This window comes from Geotrypetes seraphini, chromosome 10, assembly GCF_902459505.1.
Source record: "Geotrypetes seraphini chromosome 10, aGeoSer1.1, whole genome shotgun sequence".
Classification (NCBI taxonomy): domain Eukaryota; kingdom Metazoa; phylum Chordata; class Amphibia; order Gymnophiona; family Dermophiidae; genus Geotrypetes; species Geotrypetes seraphini.
Genome location: NC_047093.1, coordinates 7,416,191 through 7,435,379, shown reverse-complemented (window position 1 = coordinate 7,435,379; position 19,189 = coordinate 7,416,191). Strand labels below are relative to the sequence as shown.

The 19,189-nt window shown below is 46.3% G+C and overlaps 1 protein-coding gene across 3 annotated transcripts in view; it reads left to right on the top strand.

Moving 5' to 3' along the window:
• The window catches only part of CEP131 (centrosomal protein 131), a 126,579-nt gene that overhangs the window by 84,930 nt on the left and 22,460 nt on the right, over nucleotides 1-19,189 (top strand). For all 3 annotated transcript variants that reach the window (XM_033961698.1, XM_033961700.1, XM_033961699.1), the window contains 2 exons: nucleotides 1,594-1,771; nucleotides 2,006-2,202. In XM_033961698.1, the coding sequence (XP_033817589.1) occupies nucleotides 1,594-1,771; nucleotides 2,006-2,202 (375 nt within the window). The remainder of the gene's footprint in view (nucleotides 1-1,593; nucleotides 1,772-2,005; nucleotides 2,203-19,189) is intronic.

The window sequence follows — 19,189 nt, the reverse complement described above, 5'->3', positions numbered from 1 at the left end:
CTGCACCCAAGGCCTGCCTGTCCTCCCTAAAGACCTGCCTGTTCCCCCTAAAGGCTTGCACCCAAGGCCTGCCTGTCCTCCCCCCTGAAGGCCTGCCTGTCCCCCCTAAAGGCCTGCACCCAAGGCCTTCCTGTCCCCCCTGAAGGCCTGCACCCAAGGTCTGCCTGTCTCCCCCTGAAGGCCTGTACAACCCCCCCCACCCATGAAGGACTGCACCCCCTCCAGAAGACCTGTACAACCCCCCCACGAAGGACTGCACCCCCCTCCCCCCCGGAAGGCTTGTACGACTCCCCCCTCCCCCACCAAAGACTGCACCCCCCCTGAAGGTCTGCCTGTCCCCCCTAAAGGCCTGCACCCAAGGCCTGCCTGTCGTCCCCCCCCCCCCACAAAAGACTGCACCCTTCCCGGAAGGCCTGTGTGTTCCCTCTGGCCTCAATTTACCTAAATCCATCAGCCTGCATAAGATCGCTAGTGCTAGCGATCTTTGCAAGCTACCATCGGGTCTTCTGAGCTGTCTTCTCTCTGCCGCGGTCCGCCCCCTTCTCTGCCTCCACACACAAATTGGGTGCTAACCCCATTTACTAATGGTGTTAGGCTATGAGTATTGGCCTTCTGGAGGCTCTAAGGAAGGAAATTGAGCAGGTAAGGCCATATATCTCCTCCACAAATAGATATTCTTACAGAAAGGAGATCATATTAACAAATCTTCCTTTCAAATGTGGACATACGAAGACAAGGCACAGAATTTAATAGTTAACAGGGCTGTATTTCATGACTTTAACCACGTTCTCTAAAAAGCTATTCTAACCTCTTATCTTCAATGATTTGTGACATTTATGGCTGGACAGAATGTAAACTGATATGGGTGCAGGGAGGGTATTCCCAGGTTCTAGGAGAGATGAAGTAACATAGTAGATGATGGCAGATAAAGACCCGAATGGTCCATCCAGTCTGCCCAACCTGATTCAATATAAATTTTTTAATTTTTTCTTCTTAGCTATTTCTGGGCAAGAATCCAAAGCTCTACCCGGTACTGTGCTTGGGTTCCAACTGCTGAAATCTCAGTCAAAACCTACTCCAGCCCATCTATACCCTCCCAGCCATTGAAGCCCTCCCCAGCCCATCCTCCCACCAAACGGCCATACACAGACACAGACCGTGCAAGCCTGCCCAGTACTGGCCTTAGTTCAATATTTAATATTATTTTCTGATTCTAGATCCTCTGTGTTCATCAAAAGATTATACTTATTTATTTATTCAATTGATTGTGTATAATATAGTGTATAAAATTGTAAACTTGTTGATTGATGTGAAAATGAATAAAGAAGTTTAAAAAAATAAAAAAATTTTCTATACCATTCTTCCAAGGGAGCTCAGAATGGTTACATGAATTTATTCAGGAACTCGAGCATTTTTCCCTGTCTGTCCTGGTGGATTAACAATCTATCTAATGTACCTGGGGCAATGGGAGATTAAGTGACTTGGCCAGGGTCACAAGGCGCAGCGTGGGTTTGAACCCACAACCTCAGAGTACTGAGGCTATAGCTTTAAATACTCTCCCTCAGGTCCACTCTTGTATGTCTCTTATCACAGGATAAAGAGGATTCGAGAGAAATATGAGGCTGAACTGCAGGAGCTGGAGAGGTCCGAGCAAAAGCTGCAGGAGCGCTGCAATGAACTGAAGGGGCGACTAGTGGAGGTGGAGGGAGAAAAGATCCGTCTGCAGGGCTTGGTGAAGCAGAAGGAGCAGGAGGCTGAGGACATTTGCAGGGTGGGTGCGTTGCAAGGGGGAGGTGCACTGGACCTCGGGAGGGTGGGTGCGCAACAAGGGGGAGGTGCAGGGGATCATGAAGAAAAATGTACAATGAAGGGGAGAACAATGATCAAACCAATAGCCTGATTGTAGGATTTAAGAGGGGATAGAGACTGGAATCTGACATGGGGTGTCTGACTAAAGAGAAGGGGAAATGCTGTGAACTTCACTGTGTCCATTTCCACGCTGCAGGTGAAAGACAGGCTCACAGAGGAGAGAAACAGCTTGTCTGAAGTGGTCCGCCAGGAGTTCGCAGACAGACTTGTAGAAACAGAAGAAGAAAACAAACGGTTAAAGATGGAGTTGTCAGAGCTGAGAGCACGGCATCGCTTGGAGCTAGAGAGGATAAATCGGGAGAAAGAAGAGGAACTAGAGGAGGTTCACATGAGGTAAGAGCAGGAAGTTACTGTACACCAGATATGCAGGTGCTCTGCATGTGGCTGCTTTCCCAGTGACCCCTTCATCCCCGGGTCTGCACTTGCTCCTCCCTAAGGTTAAATGTGCTGACTTCATCACCTCCTTTCAGAGCTGCACCTTTTCAGTCCCTGGCCCTGTAGTTGTTGTTGGAACCCAGGAAGTGAGAATGGGCTACTGGGCCTGATGGACCATTGGTCTGACCCAGTAAGGCTATTTTTATGTTCTTATGTATGTTTGTTTATTGAAAGCTTCTATACTGCTACTAATGACTGGGTAGTCAGTTCAGAGCGGTTTACGTAATGGTGTTACAATACATGAGCTGTGATATATGAACTTTAGTAATTGTGTTATTGGATGGGTGTTTCTGAGATGGTTTCTATACATGAGCTTCAGTTGGTGTTCTCCGATGGTTTTGGTGCTTTTGGGCTTTACTGAGTATACTGAGTAAAATGTACTGAGAGGGATCCAGTTTGAACAAGGGGTCAAACTTCCTAAGAGATGAACAAATGTATACTCTTCGCAGTCAGTTACTGGACATTCCCATTTGCCACCCCTAACTTTCTTCAATAGATCTTCTACTCAAAATTAGACTATGAACCTTACTCCTACAACATAGCTACCAGATAACTTCCTCGTCAAGTTCAATTTATTCTTGATATACCATGTTATAAGAATAAACTGTCTTGAGTGGTTTACAGCAATTAATTAAAGAGAGAAAGAAGCTGCAAAAATTGATAACTCAAGATAGAAAAAGAAGGGAATGGGATAAAGAAGACATTATAATGGAGGAGCAATAAGCATCACATCCACACAGACTATCATACCACAGAAGAGAGCTAGGAGTCTGGAGGGCTCAGACCCGAAGGAATCCCTGAACAGGAATGTCTTCAGATTGACTTTAAATCTGCCAAGATTGGCTTCTAATAATAATTTTTATTTTTAAATACTGCCAAAGCCATAATAGTTCGAGGCAGTTTACAATAAGAAGAGCTGGACAATCAGCGAACATAGGCACAATGAAAAGTCATTGATACATGTGAATAGGATACAGAGAAGGCTTGAGAGATCTTGGTTACAAATTGGTTAGAGTAAAAAGGGAAAGGGCTTTAAGAGATCTGAGGTTACAAGTTAGTTTTTACTAGTTTTCTAAAACTTAGATAGGATGGGGAGTGTGTAATAATGTTACTAAGCCGATTGTTCAGATGACAAGAATCTTCTATATCGGCAGGCCTTTATAGATGGATGGATGGATGGATAAACATATGGATTCTGCGTGTAGGCCTAATGGAACAATCCAAGTTGAAATGAGAGAGCAAGTACATAGGGGCCAAACCAAGAATAGATTTGAAACAAAGACAGGTGAATTTGAACAGAACTCTTGCCTCCAGGGGCAGCCAATGAAGTTCTTGATAGTAGGGGGTAATGTGATCCCATTTTTTTATACCAAAAATCAATCGTACCGCCAAGTTTTGAATAATTCGGAGTCTTTGTAAGGTTTTCTTGAAAGACCCCAAGTAAATGATGTTGCAGTAGTTGAGCATGCTTAGAATGGAGGATTGCACCAGTAAACGGAATGAAGTTGCGTCCAAGTACTTTCTGATGGTTCTTAGTTTCCATAAAGTCGAGAAGCCTTTTTTAACCAATAATTCCGTGTGTGCATCTAGAGTACGGTAACAGTCCAGAGTCACTCCCAGAATTTTTATGGAATCGACAATTGGAAAGACTTGTCCGTTGAAAGAAATTGAAGAATCTTTGATTTTGTCATTCGGACTCGCCAGGAAGAATTTGTTTTTTTCTGGGTTGAGTTTCAGTTTGAATTCTGTCATCCATTGTTCAATTTCTTTAAAATAGAAGCTAGATGGTTTTTAGTCTCAGAAGTCAGGTTTGTTAGGGGGAAAACTATAGTGATGTTGTCAGCATAGATGTAAAATTTGACTTTTAAGCTTTGCAGTAAATTACCCAATGAGGCTAGGTAAATGTTAAACAGTGTAGAGGATAGGGGGGAACCCTGCAGAACTCCACATGAGTTAACCCAGCTGAATGAATGATTGTTGTCACTGTAAACTTGGTACGATTGTTTAGTCAGAAAGCCCTGAATCCATTTTAACACGTTATCCGAAATACCAATTGACTCCAGGTAGTCAATTAGGATGATGTGATCGACTAAGTCGAAGGCACTACTTAGATCAAATTGCAGGACTAGGGGAGCTGGAAGTGAATTTTAGATTTGCAGGCCATTTGCACTAAAAATCTTCAAGCGAATGCTATCAAAATAGATGTGTCCCAGTGAGGGAACAGATAGATTATGGGCTGATGATCTCGGGCACTATTAAACGAGAGAGATAAGAGGGCTGTCTAGAATGAAGCACCTTAAAAAGTCAGAAGAACCAGCTTGTAAGTGATATGGTGGGAAATTGGTAACCAGTGTTCATTATGGAGTTTGTCAGCAGTTGTGTAGCTGAATTCTGGCCTAGTTGAAAATGACACTTATCTAAAGCTCTGATCCCTAGAAAAAGTGCATTGCAGTAATGTAGCCTGGACTTGCCCAATATGATAACGATGCAGAATGCTGAAATACTTTACAGTGGGTGGGTGGGAGAAATCGTGTGAAGCTTGAGAAAACTAATTTTATTATATTAATAATAATAACAGTTTATATACCGCAGGACCGTGAAGTTCTATGCGGTTTACAATAATTAAAAATGCTACAAATTGAGTGGAGTTAACAAAGTTAGAAGCTAGTGATTAACATCTCTAGGGATCAGTTATTGTGGAATAAGATTGTGCAGGTTAGTTGCCTAAATACTTCAGGAACAAATATGTTTTTAGGCGTAAGCAATTGTTCCAGATCTTTACCCCATAATGCGGCCTGATGTGAGAAAAGATGTTGATGATGTCTTTTAAATTTACATCCTCTAATCTGAGGGGAAGGAAAATTCAAGTGTGAGCTTCTCTTATGTCTGTTGGCTGAGAAAGAGAAAAGGTCAGTTATATATTTAGGGGCTAAACCAAATAGTACCTTAAAACAAAAACAACCAAACTTAAACTTCACACGTGCCTCCATTGGCAGCCAATGCAGAAGTCGGTAGGAAGGTGTTACATGATCAAACTTCTTCAACCCGAAAATCAGTTTGACCGCTGTATTTTGCACCAGTTGTAGTTCCCACATGTTCTTCTGGGAAATTGCCAAGTAGGCGATATTACAGTAATCAAGTTGACTCAGTATGAGGGATTGTACCAGAATTCTGAATGATGACGCATCAAAATATGCTCTAATGAACCGAAGCTTCCAGAGAGTGAAAAAACCCTTTCTGATTATGGAGTCCACCTGGTCTTTCATGGTTAGGCTCTGGTCCTGTGTTACACCCAATACCTTCATAGTAGATTGAATAGGATAACTAAGTTTATTGATTCATAGTGAAGTTTTGGTATCAAATGGGTGTGGCAAAGCTACAAAAAATTTTGTTTTTTCAGTCATCCATTGCTCCATCAGATTTAGTACTTCTGTTGCCTTGAGAGTAACTTCCGAGAGAGAGTTAGCGAATGGGATGATGATCGTAAAGTCATCTGCCTAACTAAATAATTTTATCCCCAGCTGGGTCAATTGCAGACCTAATGAAAACATGTGCTTGTGAACATCGGGAGCTGTCTAGCTTTTCTCCTAGAATCTTGATGGATTTCACAATTGGAATTTTGATCCCTGATATCGAGATTGGCATAGAAAGGGTTGGCACAGGTATACTGAAGACAAGCAGTTTAGACTTATCCAGGTTAAATTTTAATGTGCTGGTATGTAATCAATCTGGTATTCGTGTTAAGTGAAGATTGAGATAATCTATTTCATGGGTACTATTGGTGTGTAGCCTTGCCAGGATCTGTAAGTCATCTGCATAGATAATGTAGGTTATACCAAGATATAAAAGGCCTTCAACTCATACAAAATCCAGCTATCAAAATTATTTCGGGCTCCAAAAAATTTGATCGTCACCCCTTTGTTACAAAAAGCTCATTGGCTGCCTATCTCACACTGGATCATCTATAAAATTGCTCTTTTAACCTTTAAAACTATACAAACTAATACCCCTGCATTCATAGATGAATTACTTATTCCTTATGACCCTCCCAGAACTTTAAGATCAGCCTCAACATTCCCTTAATGTCCCATCCTTAAAAATAATTGATACTCATCGTACTCTCGTTTTCTCAGTCTCTGCCCCATTAATTTGGAACTCTCTCCCTCTATACCTCAGAGCCAAACAAACTTGCAGAAATTTAAAAGTAACCTAAAATGCTTTCTCTTTAAAATGCCTATACACTTCCCCCTCCGAATCCGCGGATTCGGTTATTCGCGGTTTTAAAACCTATTTTAATTTTTCGGGTTATTTTAAGCCCTGAAAGCTCCCCCTTAAGCCTTACATTACATTACATTACATTAGAGATTTCTATTCCGCCATTACCTTGCGGTTCAAGGTGGATTACAAAAGATATAAAATGGGGGTTACAAAACATATAAAGAATGGGGGTTACAATGGAAGAATAATAGTCATTTCTAGCGTTGTACGGAGTAGATCATTTGTTGAGAGTTGTAAAGGGTCGATCCATAGTCATTTCTTGAGTTGTTAAGAGTAAGTGTTGTTAGGAGTAAGAGATTTTAAGAGTAGGTGTGGTTAGGACTGTTTCGGGGCTTTCTTGAAGAGTATAGTTTTTATTTCTTTTCTGAAAATCTTGTAGTCTGGGGTGGTTAACAGTAAGTTGGAGATTTGGTTATCTAGTTTTGCAGCTCGAGTGGCTAGGAGGCCATCGTATTGTTTTGACCGTTTTACTTCCTTGATAGGGGAGGTGTGAACGGGGAGTGCGTTTTTCTATGTCTGGTTGAGGTTGCTTGGATGAGGCGATTGTTTAGGTAGGCTGGGCTATTTCCATTTAGGGTTTTGAATATCATACAGTAGAATTTAAATAATATTCTTTCTTGGATTGGTAGCCAGTGTGAGTTGATGTAGGCTTCTGTGATATGATCATGTTTCCTCAGTGAGTAGATGAGTCTCAGAGCAGTATTTTGGATTGTTTGTAGTTGCTTGGTCATCGTGGCAGGGCAGGGGAGGTAGAGGATGTTACAGTAGTCTAGCAATCCTAGGATTAGGGATTGCACTATAAGCTGGAATTGTGTTCTTTCAAAGAATTTCCGGACTTGTCTCAGGTTTCTCATTATTGCGAAGGATTTCTGTATGGTTTTATTTATTTGCAGTTGCATAGTACAGCATCTGTCTATTGTCACTCCTAGTAGTTTTATAGTGGTTTGGATTGGATAGTTGATTGAATTTAGTTCTAAATTGGTTATAGTTGGGACTTTGTCATTTTCGAGGAGGATGAATTTAGTTTTATCTGGGTTGAGTTTCTGTTTGTGTTCTTTCATCCAGGTCGTGACTGTTTCTATTGTTCGACGTATTATGTTTGTCATGGTGGTCTTTGGCTGATCATATGGTATGAGGATAGTGATGTCATCCGCATAACTGTAGGTGGTTATGCCTAGGTTATCCAGGTATGCTCCGAGAGAGGCAGTGTATAGGTTGAAGAGAGTAGGGGATAGTGGGGATCCCTGTGGTACGCCGCAAGGGTTTGACCAAGGATCTGATTTTTCTTTGTTTGATTTTACTCTGTAGGTTCTGGATTTTAGGAATCCTTCAAACCAGGAATATACTGTATCTGAGATACCTATTGCATCCAAGATTTGAAGAAGGATGTTTTGATCGACTAGGTCAAATGCTGCAGTCAGGTCTAGTTGTATGAGAAGCATTTTTTTTCCTGTGCTGAGATGTTGTCTGGCTGTGTCCATAAGGGAGCCTAGGAGTGTCTCTGTGCTGAAGTTGGTTCGGAATCCTGATTGCATGGGGTGTAGTAGGTTATGGTCATCTAGATAGTTTGTGAGGAGTTTGGCTACTAGGCCTTCTGTAATTTTGACATATAGCGGTATTGATGCAATGGGTCTGAAGTTGGATGGTTGGTCCGTTGGTCCTTTTGGGTCTTTTTGAATTGGGGTGACGATGATTTCGCTGAGGTCAGTAGGGAAAAAGCCATCTGTGAGTGTAGTTTGTATCCATTGCAGAAGTAGTGTATGGAATTTTACACTGGAGGTGTTAAGGAGATATGCTGGGCAGTGGTTGAGGTCACAGGAGGCGTGGCTGTATTTATTATAGAGTTTATTGAATTCGGACCATTGTATGATGGGGAAATGAGACCATGTTCTGTCCGCTGCAGTAGATTCTTTTTCTGTGGGGTGAGTTGTAATTTCGTTTAGGTGGGATGGGGTAAAGTTGAGGGTGGCTCTGGCGTTAGTGATTTTGTTCTTGAAATAATCTGCTAAGAGGGTTGCTGAGGGGGGTGGGGTGTTGTTAGTGGTTGTGTAGGGTTTGGTGTCAGTTAGGTCTTTTAATATTTGGAATAATTTTTTGGTATCTTGGGTATCTGTGCCTATAAGGTTTGTGTAGTGAGTTTTTCTCTTGTCTTTTAGTAGGAGTTTATATTGTTTGTTAATTTTTTTCCAGGCGATTTTCGTTTGATCTAGGTTTGTTTTCCTCCATTTTCTTTCTAATCTTCTGCATTGTCTTTTAAGTTGGAGCAGATCGTTGTCAAACCATTGGTCTGATCTTCTACTGGATCTAGTTTTGGTTTGTAGTGGGGCTAGTTCGTCCTGGATGTTGGTGGCTAGAATATTCCAGTGAGAGATGAAGTCTTTTGGGTCGCAGTCCTGGAGTGTTTCATCTATTTTTGTCCAGAATACGGTTGGCTCGATATGTTTGCGTGAGGTGTATGTTATTTTTTGGGTTTTAGGTGTGGTTTTGTTCTTGGTCCAGTTAATGCTGAAATTGTAAGTGTAGTGGTCTGACCAGAGGGATGGGGACCAGGTTCCATTGAGTGTTTGAATTGCTGGGGTGGCTGGTTGGTGGGTCATGAAGGCTGCAACGTCAAGTTGATGTCCTTTTTCATGAGTGGTTTGTGGGTTTAGGATTTGGAAGGATAAGGCATTGAGAAAAGCTAGACAGTTTTTTGCTTGTGTGGATTTTGAGTCTTCTAGGTGGAGGTTTAGATCTCCTAGGATAAGGTTATATTCTGCTGTTAAGGAGTTTTGGTAGATGAAGTTTTCAAATTCAGGTCTCGCTGTGGTCCAGTTACCCGGTGTTATGTAACAGAGCATGCAGTTTAGTGAGTTTTTTAGTGTGGAGCTTGTGAGATGACAGGCAAGGAAGTCCATTTGTGTGGTGGATGTTTTTTCTTGTACATTTAGGGTTAGGGAGTCTTTGAATATTATTGCTAGTCCTCCTCCTCTTTTTTTCTCTCTGCAGGTCACTGTTATTTTGTATCCCTGCGGGCATACCTCTGTTATTCTGGGGTCTGCGTCTGAGGTTAACCAGGTTTCTGTGAGGAAGAGGCAGTCTAGGTTTTCGGTTTTTATCCAATTTTTTATATGTTCTGTTTTTGATCCTAAGGCTCTGATGTTTACGTAGGCACAAGTTAGAGTAGTGATTTCTGTTTGATTCTTGTGGGTCGTTTCAGGGTAGATGAGTGTTTTAGGAAGAGGTTGAGGTTTGATTTTGGGAAGTGTTGATCTTTTTCCCCAGGTTATGGTGATGGGATGTTGGGTGCTGGTCTGGTGGTTCGAGTTTCTTGTTAAAAGGGTTCTCCTGTTGTGGAGTTGGAAATTGTTTACAGCTGAGCTTGTGGGTGTGGTGGATAAGTTGTTAGCTACTACTTTCCAGCTGGTAATGAGGAGGATTATTATTAGGGTGGCTTGAGTATGTGTTTGTGGGGATAGCTTCATCTTTGGTGGCAGTGAGTGGGGGTCTGGACTGGTTCTGAAAGCCTTTTGTCCTGTTGTTATTGGTGAGGGAGATAGATCTTGCTGTTTTGTGGTAGATGGGTTCTGCTGTTTGTCTGATCAAATGATTGATCTGTTGGGGACTTCGTGGGGCGGAGCTGGACTCCCACGCGGCCCGAAGTTCCTTCCCTGCGGCAGGAGGTCTGTTTTTCGTTGGGGCAGCTCCCGGTTTCAGTGGGGCTGCCCTGAAGAGAAGAGGCTGTGGTCTATTGGGTCTGGTGGTCTATTGGGTTTTGGGACAGGAGCGATCTTCTCACAGGAAATGGCTGGAGAGATTACGGGAGCTTAAGGCAGCCATTTCCTGTGAGCGATCTGCACGGGGCAGGAGCGTGGGAAGATCGCTCCTGCCTGAAAACCCAATAGACCACCAGGTAAGGCTTAAGGGGGGGGCTTACAATAGCCGGGGGGAAGAGGGGGTTAGAGGCAGAACTGGCCCGAATATTATTCGCGATTTTTTAATATTCGCGGGCCGGTTCTGCCCCTAACCCCCGTGGATATGGAGGGAGAAGTGTAATTGATTTCTTACATATGTATTTACTTCTGCATTACTTAATTTGTCTCCCTTCCCTATTCTTTTGTAATAAATTGTAGTTCTTCCCTTTTCTTCCAATGTTTTCATGTCATAAGTATGTTTGTTTTGTTGGTCTATGTTTAATTATTTAATATGTTCATCTCCTATCTATTTTAAATTACTATGTACGCTTTGTACTCTGGAGAAGCGTTTAATCAAAATTCAAATAAACTATAAAACTATGAGTCAAGAGCAGGGACAAATATATACTGAAGAAAATATGGGTGAGTACTGACCCTTGTGGGTGCTCCACATTTTAAGGAGTAAAGGTCAGAAGCTTGTTCCTGGGTCCTGAAAGTAGAATGTGAACCAGTTGAGGATTGTGTCCTTGATACCAATGAATAGAAGCCTAAATAAGATTAGGTCATGGTCAACTGTGTCAAAGATTGCAGAGAAATCCAAAACATAACATAAACATCAACTTCTAGACCGCATAACCTTGCAGATCTATGCGGAGAAACTGGGGCTCTTTTCCCTGGAAAAACGGAGACTTAGAGGGGACATGATAGAAACTTACAAGATCATAAAGGTAGAGAGGGGCAGATTCTTCAGACTGGTGGGGGAAACAAAAACAAGAGGGCACGCAAGAAAATTGAAGGGAGACAGATTCAGAACAAATGCTAGGAAGTTCTTCTTCACTCAGAGGGTGGTGGATACCTGGAATGCGCTTCCAGAGGAGGTGGTAGAGCAGAATACGATTTTGGGTTTCAAAAAGGGGTTGGACATGTTCCTGAAGGAAAAGGGGATTGAGGGGTATAGTTAGAGGGTACTATAAAGGATAAAATGTCTTAAGTAAAGGATCACTACAGGTCACGGACCTGGGGGGCCACCGCGAGTGCAGACTGCTGAGCACGATGGACCTATAGTTTGACTCGGCAGAGGCAATGCTTATGCTCTTATGTTTACAAAAGATTACATCAACTTACAACCGAGCAATCATCAGAGAATTAAATTACCCCAAAATCTAGAGAATGTCTTCAAACCCCTTCTAAATTCCAGATATGAGAAAGATGTAAGAGATAATTATTTGAATTCTTTGTCCCAACTGGCAGCCTGATATGAGTACTATAGTAATATCCTTGCAAGATATGGGAAGCGAGTTCTAAGAGGGATATTTCTGTTCTATCTGACTTATGAAATCCTGTGTGGTTAGAATGAAGAATGTTTGTTTATTGTATTCAAGTCTTCTAGCTCAGTGGTTCCCAACCCTGTCCTGGAGGACCACCAGGCCAGTCGGGTTTTCAGGATAGCCCTAATGAATATGCATGGAGCAGATTTGCATGCCTGTCACTTCTATTATATGCAGCTCTCTCTCATGCACATTCATTAGGGCTAGCCCGAAAACCTGATTGGCCTGGTGGTCCTCCAGGACAGGGTTGGGAACCACTGTTCTAGCTAGTTGAGCATGATCTCTTCCACTATCTTGGATAAGAAAGGCAATTGCGCTAATAAGCAAAAGTTTGCAACTGAAGTTTAAGTTTCAAGTTTATTAAAAATTTTTGATTGATACCATTATAAAGAGAGTTGCAATAATCAAGCTTGGATATCACGAGGGAGTGGACTAATATATTAAGAGAACGTTTGCTAATGATCTTATCATTCGTATTCTGTAGAAACAGTTTTTTACCACGGCACTAATTTGTTCGTGGTAGTTTAATTTACTGTCTATAATTATGCCTAGAATTTTGACTGAAGGAACCATAGTAATTGGGGTGTTGTCAATACATATCGGAGACAAGAACAATCCACATCAGAATTCTTAATTGTTGGGTGAATAAAGGCAATCTTTCAAGAAGTGTGAAAGTAGCCTAAAGAGGAAAAGGTGGCAATCATGGCATGAATAAGAGAGAGGCTGATGTTCAAAATGTATAAGGAATTTTGCCGGAAGAGAGTCATGGGCACAGTAGTGGTACGAACCACATGTAGTTCCTGGCAGGTAATTTGAGGCATTGGGAGGTTGAAGGAAGAAAAGTGACCACTGCTGGAAAAGGGGATAGAGGGGTATAAATAGAGGATTACTGCACAGGTCCTGGACCTGTTGGGCCGCCGCGTGAGCGGACTGCTGGGCATGATGGACCTCAGGTCTGACCCAGCAGAGGCATTGCTTATGTTCTTATGCTTCTCTCCTCACCTTTTGTAGTGCTTCATTGTACTTATGAGGATGTACTTATGAGGAGACTTTTTTCAACAGTTGCTTATAAAACACTTCAGGCTGTAGTTTGATTTAATAACTCGATATACCGTTTAATACAAGGTTTTAATACAGTTTACAAAACACGATCCACAAAAAATATACAATAACATAACAAAAACCATAGGCCACAAAATAATACAGTAATGTAACAAAATAGCGATGTAAAGAAAAATATAGTTAAACCTAATAAAGCATTACTTCCCACCAGTAGTTGGAAGTAAGACCAGTGCTGGGCGACTGCTGTGATTTTGTCTTGAAAATGGCAGCAAGAGATCAGAATCGAGGATGCAAGCAGCGTGACCACATTACACCCTTCCTGCAAAAACTACACTGGCTACTAGTATCGAAAGGGCTAAATTTAAAACTCTTTGTTTGATTTTCAAGGTCCTCTGACAAAATAGACCAGAATACTTGAAAAATAAGCTAACCCTTTAAACAAGAAGATTGATTTATTTGTGCTTTGGTGCTGGAGAAGGATTTTAGGCATGACATGGACCATCGGAAGAACTAACAAATCGATTCTAGAAGAGATCAAACCGGCTATGTCACTCAAAGCCCAAATGATGAAGTTACGACTGTCTCTTATTTTGGTCACACCATCAGAAGAGAGAGATACTGCAGAAGGACATCATATTTGAGAAGATCGAAGGAACCAGGCAAAGAGGGTGACCTGCAATCAGATGGCTGGATATGTTGAAAAAACCATGGAGACGACGCTGGAGGACCTTTCCAGACAGCACAAAACCGATTTCTTTTTAGATCCACAATTCATCAAGTCCCTAGGACTCGAGCATGAGTCAATGGCACCTAACAAACCTTTATACACCTTTGAGGTCCTCTCAAGGAGCATCTTTCTCTGTGTCCTCATCAAAAGAAATTGTATGATGTGATACCCGCCAGCGTACCTTCTCAGGAGTAGCCCCCACACTCTGGAATTTGTTCTCAGAGGGGCTATGTCTAACTCCAGACTACCTCTAATTCAGGAAAGAGAAAGGCTCTTCACCCAAGCCTTTAATACATAGGGTGATTGACTATACAATCGTTCTGCACCAGGACTAGCCCTTGCTACACTAAATCAGTTCCTCTCATCTTGTTTAACTGTATAATCAACTTGCCTTGAGTTTAGCCTCCCATCTGTTTATCCCAACGGACTTTGTGTCACCCATCTTGTCCCCATCTAATAACCGCACTTGGCCTCTCGGCTATAGGATAAGCTGTATTGTAGAATAGCATTAGCGTCATATCTATCTTATTTGAATGTTCTAATGTATACTTCTTTAGCACTCTCCAGACCAGTAGAGGTTAACTTTACGAATGGGTATATATCTAATCATGACCAGCAGGTGGAGACTGAAAACAAAACTTTGGGACAGTATATCCTAGCCCCTCCTCTCTATTTCCCTCAGTCTTCTTTCAGTCTCCAGCAGGTGTTGAGTGATCTGTACCCATCTCCCTTGGTAGGGCTGTTGGAATTTGTTTAGGGGGTTTATTGTCCCTGTTTTTAGCCGGACGGAGCTTGGACGGACTCTGTTTGGGGGTTCGTCCGACCTCGGGGGTGTCAAACCCGGCGGGTCACGAGCGGGGTCCCTCCCCCCACTTCCTCCACCTCCCCACATTTTTTTAGAGGAGCCTCAGCAGTAAGCCTTGCCCCCTAAGTCAAGCAAGGCATATTGCTTCGAGAGCCTGTGGAGTCTGTTCTGTAAAAAAAAAAAAAAAAAATCCTGAGGTAGTGCTGGTCTGAAGGGTTGTTTCCCTTTAAGAAAACTGTATTTTACTGTATTTTTTCATGTAACCAGCACTTTTTTATAGCTAGGTCGCGTATGGAGCAATTGTGCCCTTCTCCGGGGGAGTAGGACACAATTTTAGTCCAGCCGCGAGGCACTCGCGGCCAGCCTGAACTCGGCGGTTTGGGTCGGTGAGGTGGTGGAGCTCCGTCGGCAGCGGCTGCAGGCGCCCAGAGCTCCCCGCCGATGGTGCCTCGTGAGTCGGCTTGGAGCAGTGGGGAAGCCCGGTCTTCCACAACCGCCCACGGAGGGATTCCCCGAAGGATTCCCTCTCAGCTGATTTTTTGACAGCTGATGCCAGCTTGCCTGCTTTAGCGGCTGAGACTATTCAGGTTTCTCAGCCGCTTCAGGCTATGGAGGGAGCTTTTTTGGCGGGAAAACCGCCATCTTCTCTGTCTGGCCCCTCCATTTTGTCTTCCACCTCAGGTGACCTTCCCCCTGTTTTGACTATGCAGGGGCAAGGTTCTGCTGGGTCCCCTGCTGTGGCAGGGAGTCCCTTGGGACCCTCGGGGGGTTTTTCTCCTGAATTTTTCTTTTCTTTATGCAGAGCCTATTTTCAGGCGGCTGGGGGTCCCGGTTGCGCCCAGGGGGTTTCGGGGGGTGGGTTTTCCTCCGCGCTCCCTGCGGCTTTGCCTCTTTCGTCTGGCGTGACGTCCCCTCCGCCGCCTCCCTTGTCCAAGCGTCCGCGGGTGTCGTGGGACGAGAATTTGTGGTCGGAGGAACGGGTCGGTCTGGAGGAGGACCTGGACCCTTCTGAGGAGTTCCAGGACTCTCTGGAGGGGACGGAAGCTGGCGGCGGGTTGTCGGATTTCCCGTTCTCCAGTGACGAGGCGTCCGTGGTGCGCCTTTTTCAGAAAGATGAGCTGCCTGACCTTATTCAACAGGTTTCTTCGGTTTTGCGTTTTGAGGACGCGCCGCCGGAGACTCCGCGTGTGGGGGACCCCCTGTTACGGGGGATCCGTTCCGTTTCCCGCTCTTTTCCTATGCATCAGGATATTCGGGATATTATTCTGGAGCAGTGGAAAACGCCGGAGACGCCGTTTCGGCTGGCGCGCAGCATGGCTCGCCTGTATCCCATTCCTGAAGGGGATCGGGCTACGTTAGCTTCGCCAGTCGTGGATGCGGTGGTCTCGGCAATTTCCAAGCGGCATACCGTGCCTGTTGAGGGCGGTTCTGCCTTGCGGGACCCTGAGGAGCGCAAATTGGAGAGCATCCTTAAGCAAAATTTTCAGGTCTCTGCCTTTGGGGTCCAGGCGGCTATTTGTGGGGGACTGGTCGCTCGCGCCGTGTTTCGGTGGGCGGAGCGGGTCTTGGATCGAGAGTCTGACGACTGGTCTCTGGTGGATCAGGAGGTTGCGAAGATTGAGATGGCGGCCTCATTCCTTTCAGATGCTCTATATGACTTGGTGCGGATATCGGCTAAGTCTATGGCTTTTGGCGTGGCCGCAAGGCGTGTGTTGTGGCTGCGCGCTTGGGCGGCGGATGCTGCGTCCAAAGCTAAGCTTACTAAATTTCCCTTTCGGGGGTCGTTTTTGTTTGGAGAGGACTTGGATAAGTTGATTCAGACTCTGTCGGACTCGAAAGTTCCCCGTCTGCCGGAGGACCGTGCCCGCCCGGCGTCTCGGAGGGGTGCGGCCCGGGGGCGTTTGCGGGATTTTCGCAAGTATCGCCCTGGGCGTGGGGCTGCTTCTTTCCAGTCTCCGGGATTTTCCCGGGGTCGGTTCTTCCAGCGCATGCAGCCCTTTCGGGGGGCCCGTCGGGGGGCAGGGAATCCCTCCGCCGGTTCCCCCGCTTCCCGTCCTGCACAATGACGCCTTGCCGGCGCCCCCTTTGGTTCCGGTGGGGGCTCGGCTGCGCGAATTTTTCCCCAAATGGGCCGAGATCACGTCCGATCGGTGGGTCCTGGAGGTGGTGCGGGACGGTTATGCCCTGGAGTTCGCCCGCTCTCTGCCGGATTTTTTTCCTCGCTTCTCCGTGTCAGACTCCGGGGAAGACGCAGGCTTTTCGCCAGACCCTTCAGCGCTTGCTAGATCTCAGGGCAGTTGTTCCGGTGCCCCCTCCGGAGTGGGGCACGGGCAGGTACTCCATTTACTTTGTGGTGCCCAAAAAGGAGGGGACCTTTCGGCCCATCCTCGATTTAAAAGGGGTCAACAGGGCTCTCAAGATTCCCTCTTTCCGTATGGAAACTCTGCGGTCGGTCATTCTGGCGGTTCAGCCGGGGGAGTTTCTCACTTCTCTCGATCTGACGGAGGCCTACTTGCATGTTCCCATTCGGGCCTCTCATCAGCGTTTCCTGCGCTTTGCGATCTTGGGTCGGCACTTTCAGTTCTGTGCGCTTCCCTTTGGGCTGGCCACGGCTCCTCGGACGTTCACCAAGGTGATGGTGGTCGTCGCGGCAGCCTTGCGGTCGGAGGGCATCCTGGTACACCCCTACCTGGACGACTGGTTAATTCGGGCAAAGTCGTTGCAGGAAAGCTCCCGGGTTACTGCTCGGGTGGTGGAGTTTCTCCGGTCGCTGGGCTGGGTGGTCAACCTTTCCAAGAGTCGGTTGGTCCCGGCTCAGCGTCTGGAGTACCTAGGGGTGCTGTTCGACACCTCCTTGGGGAAGGTCTTCCTCCCAGAGGGCCGGGTGAGCAAATTGCAATCTCAGATTCGCCTGCTTTTGGCGTCCCGGTGTCCTCGGGCGCGAGATTTCATCCAGGTCTTGGGGTCGATGGCGGCGTCCCTGGACGTGGTGAGGTGGGCGCGGGCCCACATGCGTCCTCTCCAGTATGCTCTGCTCCGGAGGTGGTCTCCCCAGAGGCACGGGATGGATGTTCCGGTTCCCCTGCGAGGCTTGGCGCGCTGCAGTCTGCGTTGGTGGCTCCAGACCCCTCACCTTGTTCAGGGGGTGGGTCTGGATCTCCCGCAGTGGACGGTGCTCCTGACGGATGCGAGTCTCTTGGGTTGGGGGGCTCAGTGTTTGGGTCACTCGGCTCAGGGCACCTGGTCCGCGGAGGAGGCCGCCTGGTCGATCAACGTGTTGGAGACCAGAGCGGTCCGTCTGGCGCTGTTGGCTTTCCACTCCCTGTTGATGGGCAAGTCGGTCAGAGTGCTGTCGGACAATGCCACGGCGGTGGCTTATGTCAATCGTCAGGGGGGCACCAAGAGCACTCAGGTGGCGCAGGAGGCGGCTCTGCTCATGGTTTGGGCGGAATCCCATCTGCTGGACCTCTCGGCCTCTCATATAGCCGGAGTAGAAAATGTTCAGGCAGACTTCCTCAGTCGTCACTTCCTAGATCCAGGAGAGTGGTGTCTCGGCGCCGAGGCGTTTCAGTTGATAGTGCAGGCTTGGGGGCAGCCCCTGATGGACCTGATGGCCACGGGTGGCAACGCCAAAGTGCCCCGCTTCTTCAGTCGTCGCAGGGACGGTCTGGCCGAGGGTCTGGATGCTCTGGTCCAGCAGTGGCCAACGGAGGGGCTGTTGTATGTGTTCCCTCCTTGGCCGCTGGTGGGCAGAGTGCTTCTTCGCATTGTTCACCATCCGGGTTTAGTGGTGCTGGTGGCGCCGGATTGGCCTCGCCGTCCGTGGTATGCGGATCTGGTGAGGCACCTGGTAGCGGATCCTCTTCCTCTGCCTCTCTCGGACGACCTTCTGATGCAGGGTCCCATTCCCATGTTCGACCCGTCTCCCTTCTGTCTTACGGCGTGGCTCTTGAAAGGGGTCGCCTTAGCAAGAAGGGATATTCAGACAAGGTGATCTCTACACTGTTGGGGTCCCGGAGGCTTTCTACCTCTCGGGCTTATGTGCGGGTCTGGCGTCTCCTTGAGGAATGGTGTCGGGCGCGGGGAGTGACCTCTTTTCGCGCTTCTCTGCCTAACATTCTAGAGTTCTTGCAGGATGGCCTGGATAGAGGCCTGGCTTGGTCTTCTCTCCGGGTTCATCTTGCGGCCCTGTCGGCTTTTCGAGGGTTGGTGTCAGGTCAGCGTTTATCGGCTCTTCCTGATGTGATTCAGTTTTTGCGGGCGGCCAAGTTGCTTAGGCCTCCCCTACGGCCCTCGGTTCCCTCTTGGGATCTTAATCTGGTTCTCTCTGTTTTGGTGCGTCCGCCTTTCGAGCCCTTGGACGTCTGTTCTTTGAAGGACCTTACTTTGAAGGCGGTCTTTTTGGTGGCCATTACTTCTGCTAGGCGTGTTTCTGAGCTGCAGGCTTTCTCTTGTAGGGCTCCCTTCTTGGAGTTTTCTAGGGAGCGGGTCGTCTTGCGGCCTGTTCCTTCCTTTCTGCCGAAGGTTGTTTCTCCTTTTCATGTCAATCAATCGGTGGTTCTCCCGGTCTTGGGTGGTCGGGAGGGCTCTTCTGAGCAACGGCAGCTGCGCAAGTTGGATGTCGGTCGGGTCCTTCGCTCTTATGTGCAGCGGACTCAGGAATTCCGGAAGTCCGATCATCTCTTTGTCCTCCTAGCGGGTCCTCGTCGGGGAGCTGGCGCTTCTAAGGCTACTATTGCGCGCTGGATCAAGGAGACGATTGCTTCCGCTTATCTTCTGAAACAGCAGCCTG